This window comes from Ostrinia nubilalis, chromosome 4 (genome assembly GCF_963855985.1).
Source record: "Ostrinia nubilalis chromosome 4, ilOstNubi1.1, whole genome shotgun sequence".
NCBI lineage: Eukaryota > Metazoa > Arthropoda > Insecta > Lepidoptera > Crambidae > Ostrinia > Ostrinia nubilalis.
The window spans coordinates 14,187,103-14,192,270 of record NC_087091.1 but is presented as its reverse complement, the minus strand read 5'-3'; the positions used below and the strand labels follow the sequence as shown (position 1 = coordinate 14,192,270).

Genomic DNA, 5,168 nt, shown 5'->3' with positions numbered 1-5,168 from the left:
TCATTTTTCATCAATGAAGCTAAACCTTCATCAATAGCGATATACAAATAAATATTTAGAAACTGTTTTAGGTACCTCAACGAGAAATGAGGATGTCATTGTCAAAATCAAATAATACCGAAGTTACGTTTGAAATAAACATTAGATTTAATGTTTATCGACTTAATTTTTATGCTGACAAATTACGCTGTTTTGCTGTATTTACTTTATTTTAAGATATATGAGCCCATTTTACCATTACATTCCAAATTTCCATGAAGTTCAACATAACACAGACGCAATCAGTTTACATATTTGTGACCCGTTAATCGTCAATATAGATTTGATAGCGAAAGAAAGATTTAACCTCATTATTCAAGTCATCGATTTAAATTAAGACTGAGCCGAACAGTGTGAAAATTCAACTCTCATTACTTTTTCTTCTTCAACTCTTCAAACCGGCGATTCAGGTCATCAAAGTCAATCTCATCGGGCGCGTTCGGTGTATTACCAGATCCTGATCCTGGTCCATTGTTGCTGGTCCCTGAGCCGTGGCTGTGAGGCACTGAGGGCAGGATGAGGTCGGAGGGCACGGAGGGAAGCTCCGGGAGTTCCGGGAACAGGTTCGGTGCTTGGACGGTGCGCGGCCGCGGCTGCGGTTGCGGTTGCGGTGGTTGCGGCGGGAGAGATGGCTGCAATGTAAAGTTGTTATGTTAGTCATCGGAAATAGAGGTAGAAGCAATCAAGGAGGGAGGACCTGAACTGAAGTAATTAATAAAAATCAGTCACAATTTGTACGAATGAATAAATTGAGTGGTTTGACAATGTAACATGGAAATAAATGCAACATTCGATTCTACGTGTTATGTATAGTTTTTCCAATCAAATAAACAGTAGTGCAGTTCATAAAACTACTAAATACATTTTATTTATTTATTTATTTGTAATAGGTACAAACAGTTTACAGTCTAGTCTAGTCTTAGCTCTTAAAATAGCATGTTGATGATTTTTGAAAGTGGTTAACTATATGGCTGTGCACAAATTAGAAATTAGCGCCTATTTACACTACACTACAATACTTACGCAATAAAATAATAACACTATAAAATATATGGGCATGCAGATTAGTATTCATGTCAGTCAGTATTAATTTAAGCGCTTAGTCAAGAAGTAAATTTTAACAAATAAAAAAAAACAAAGATAATTACCATATCGTGATTAATGCTGTCATAAGCAGGTGGCAGATTATGCATCTCATCCTGCAATAAGAGGAGATCATTACATTCATAAAAGAATCACAACATGCACATTGCACATAAAATTGCCATAAGTAATGCATATGAATGTAAGTATGATGTACCATACATTCATTATTGTTTTATTTGGGAATAAAACATGGCAATAAGGAAAAGACTTCAATCATACCAAAGAAATCAGTGTCAGTTCGATTTTTTTTACAAAACTCTTTCATTTTCAAAATAAATTTAATATAAAAAAATAGCAAAGGTATATGATTGCTACAGTGCAATGATGTTCTGACTACAACTAAAATAAACAAAAACCAAATTACTTTATACAAATACCTACACTTTTAAATCCATGCCTATCTACAACAAACAAATCACATTCTATGAAATGCAAGCAAAATCTGAATAAACATCAAACCTGAAGAAAACTGTTGCTCAGATTTTTTGAGTCTACGCCTGGGGGTAAATTATACCCCATAGGAGACTGACTGGGACCACCGTAGTTGCCTGGAGGGGTTGCTATGAACCCACCAGCTTTGCCATGTGAAGGTTCCTGAAATCATTTAATATTTTGTAAAGATTATTCGTTTGTTTTATTGTCATCAACTATTAAAAGTTAACAATAATACTTCTTGAATTACTCTTATCAATTAAAAAACCGCAATAAAATCCGTTGGGTAGTTTTAAAGATCTAAGCATACATAAGGACAGAAAGACAGAAAAGTGGCTTTGTTTTATAATGTGTACTGATTGTGACAGAACGATTTTTCAATCAAGACTAGACTTAAAACTCATCACACTGGAGTTTATTCTAATTTATGTTACGATATTTTTTATTCTGGAACACGACGTATCACACAATAAAGAGTTCAACATGACATGCGCGATCCAGACGCGTTATTAGCAAAATGGTACAAAAACCTTGCTCTTGGCTTGCTATGCACTACCCGCAGGCATATTATGCTGTCTAAAATCTTTATAAGAATTGCTAAGCACATTGAATGCTTACCGAGGGATAGCTAAAGGGCTGTACACTTGGCATCTGAGGCATCTGCATCGGGTATCCGATGAAGCCCGGCGGGTTTGGAGGCCCGCCGATGTCGATGAGGAGCGCGTCACGGCCTGTAATACAAAACAAGTGCTGTATAAGCACTCCTGCACACGACGCCGCCACCACGCCGCCACCGCGCCGCCGCCGCGCCGCTGGCGAAATTATGCTTTGACGGCGCGCTGGCGGCGCGGCGGCGGTTTTACTCGGTGCGTATGTACAGTGTAGCGGCGCGGCAATGGCGGCATCGTGTGCAGGAGCCCTTACACGGTTATATTTAGCTATATTTGAATTATGTGGCAATGCTTAAGTAATGGTAAGCCCAAAAAATATGTTGTTAAAAAGTCTGAATCTAAGGCTGATTTGCACTTTAAAGCTAAGCGTCCACTTGTCGGTATCGTACGCAACGGACGCATCGTACGAAACACATCGTATCAGATGTGCGAAGCGTACGATGCGGACAGGTGGACGCACTTATATGAGTTTCGATATAAATAATACTACGATCCGTTGCGTGCGATACGTCCGATGCGTACGATACCGACATGTGGACGCTTAGCTTAACAGTAACTTTAACGATAACTGGTGTTTTTTGTAAGGAGTTTGTCAAATTTTTGACGTTTATTAAAGTTAAAGTAAGATGCACCATCTTACTTTAACCAGCCTAAGTATTTTCATAAGCTGTTGCTAAAGTATTGGGAAAAGGCACAGTTTAGGACACCACACGACCTATCCTCCTCCTTTCATTACCCACTTTTAAAACAAATACAGGGAAGGTGAAGGTGACATACAAAGATAAAATTATGAGTAAATATTTGCTATCATATTAAAAATCAACAATCAATAAAATACCTTCTTCTTCCCCCCTCATGACTTGTTCATCAGGTGTATACTCCACATTGTAGTTCTTGGCGATTTCTATCAAGTACTTCTCCACAAGTATCTTGGGAGGGCTCTGTACGGACAACTTGTGTCGCAGCTTCTCGCTGATTGTGTTCACACTTTCGTTTCTACAAGCGTCTGCATAGATTTTACCGTACTTCGCTGTTAATAGATCTGAAATTACTTTCAATTCCTGTAAAAGAAAGTTATCTTTAAATGTTTTTTTTTCTCCCTTTTATATCTGCAATCGACTTGGGTCGTAATCAGATGTTTTGTCTTGTTTTTTTTGGGTTTTTCAGTAAATTCTCTCCCTCGGTCTTTAAATGTGAAAATTAATTGATAAAGGCTGTTATAGTATAAAGTTAAAGAACTTATGAAATTGTATATTAGAAAAATACAAAATATGACAATTCCTAAATTAATCATTTAATTACAAACAGTAAAAATATTTGCCTCTGTAATCTTGCATTCTTAATCAATGAGTGAGTGAGTACAGTAGAACGCCGATTATCCGAATTAATTGGGACCGGGGTCGATTCGGATAATCGAAAATTCGGATAATCGGATATAGACTGGTAATAGAAAAAAACTAACTGTCACACATATAATAAACTTTAATTAGTTTAATAAAGAGATATATTTCTACTTGGCGTTATTGTAGGACTGCTACAATAACGCTCAGTAGAAATATATCCGAATTCCAACAAAAATAATCAAAAATTACTTGGTTTTACTTATGACCGATTCGGATAATTGGCGATTCGGTTAATCAGCGTTCCGATAATCGGCGTTCTACTGTATTGCATATCATATCACTACGAAATCATACTATCATAAACAAATACAATGCATATCTTTAAACACATTATCCCTACTAATAATAACAACCCTGACACACCTAAACAAAAGTAGTATACATATAAAGATGTCTTGGAATCTAAGCTTCTTAGGGTTTATTATAAACTGTTATTTTTTTGACATAGTTATTTTAGTCAAAGACAATGATTAGTGAGATACAAACCTGTATATCTGTATGCATTCTAGGAGCCACCCAAATCAGACTGGATATAGACTCTGCAAGACCCTCGTCCAATTCCTTCATCTGTGTGACAAGTCCAAACCTCGCCAGGATGAGGTCACAGTACATTTCTACTATTTCCATTGCTTCCACCATGTAATCTTCTCTAAAAGTAGAATTTTGCCAGATTTAAAATACATTAGAGACTATGTACTATGTAATTATGTACTTTGTTCCATTACTGTATAACAGGTTTATACTGTATGTACTTTAAGTAATATTGACGCAACATTTGAGCAATCAAAGGATAGTCTATTAATTGACTTTCAAGGACATTTGGAAGATCACTGCGCCTTTGATATTCATAAAACAATACATTACCTGATGATATGTTCCACGCGAATTTTAGCTCGTTCGCTTTTCCCAGCAGCTATATAATCCGCAATTTCTTTGCGTGCCTTCAGAGCTAGTTCTGTTTTCTTCTTTTCCAACAACTTCAGACGATTTAAAGCTAGCCGCAAATGAGTTTTCAGCTTGGAATAGTTAGGGTTAGTTGAAAACATTTTGGTTTGCGAGTATTCACAATATAACACAGAAACTTGTAATAACTTATAAACTTGCTTGATGAGTAACACGACAAGGAATTTATAATGTGATTACAATTTGTTTGTGACTATGAATCATCATCACAAATTCATTTTTTCCCGTAATAATCCTCAACAAAATGTCAAATTGACAAATAATGACATTGACGTTTTAGTGACATTTAGTTTTTTTATAAGCAAAGGTAATAAAATTATACTTTTGTAATTATTAAGAAAAATTAAAAAGTTGTAATTTATACTAAAATCGAAAACTTAAGAATAGATGTATAGCCTGACCAGGAACATAAAAACCCTCGCCATGTTGCGGAAAACTAATGGTACTAATTTCTTTTAATGGCAACAGTAACTGAAAACTTCATTGACATGTCACCTTGCATGTCAGTCTATTG

General features: G+C 36.0%; 1 protein-coding gene across 1 annotated transcript; it reads right to left on the bottom strand.

The window, feature by feature from the left end:
* Nucleotides 1–319: 319 nt before the first annotated feature.
* LOC135071223 (IST1 homolog) lies at nucleotides 320–4,881 on the bottom strand. The gene is made up of 7 exons (XM_063965000.1): nucleotides 4,556–4,881; nucleotides 4,178–4,340; nucleotides 3,127–3,349; nucleotides 2,236–2,348; nucleotides 1,645–1,779; nucleotides 1,188–1,238; nucleotides 320–671 (listed from the first exon to the last, which is right to left on the bottom strand). The coding sequence occupies exons 1-7, from the start codon at nucleotides 4,735–4,737 to the stop codon at nucleotides 411–413; spliced, it is 1,128 nt and encodes a 375-aa protein (XP_063821070.1). The 5' UTR covers nucleotides 4,738–4,881; the 3' UTR covers nucleotides 320–410.
* Nucleotides 4,882–5,168: the final 287 nt, after the last annotated feature.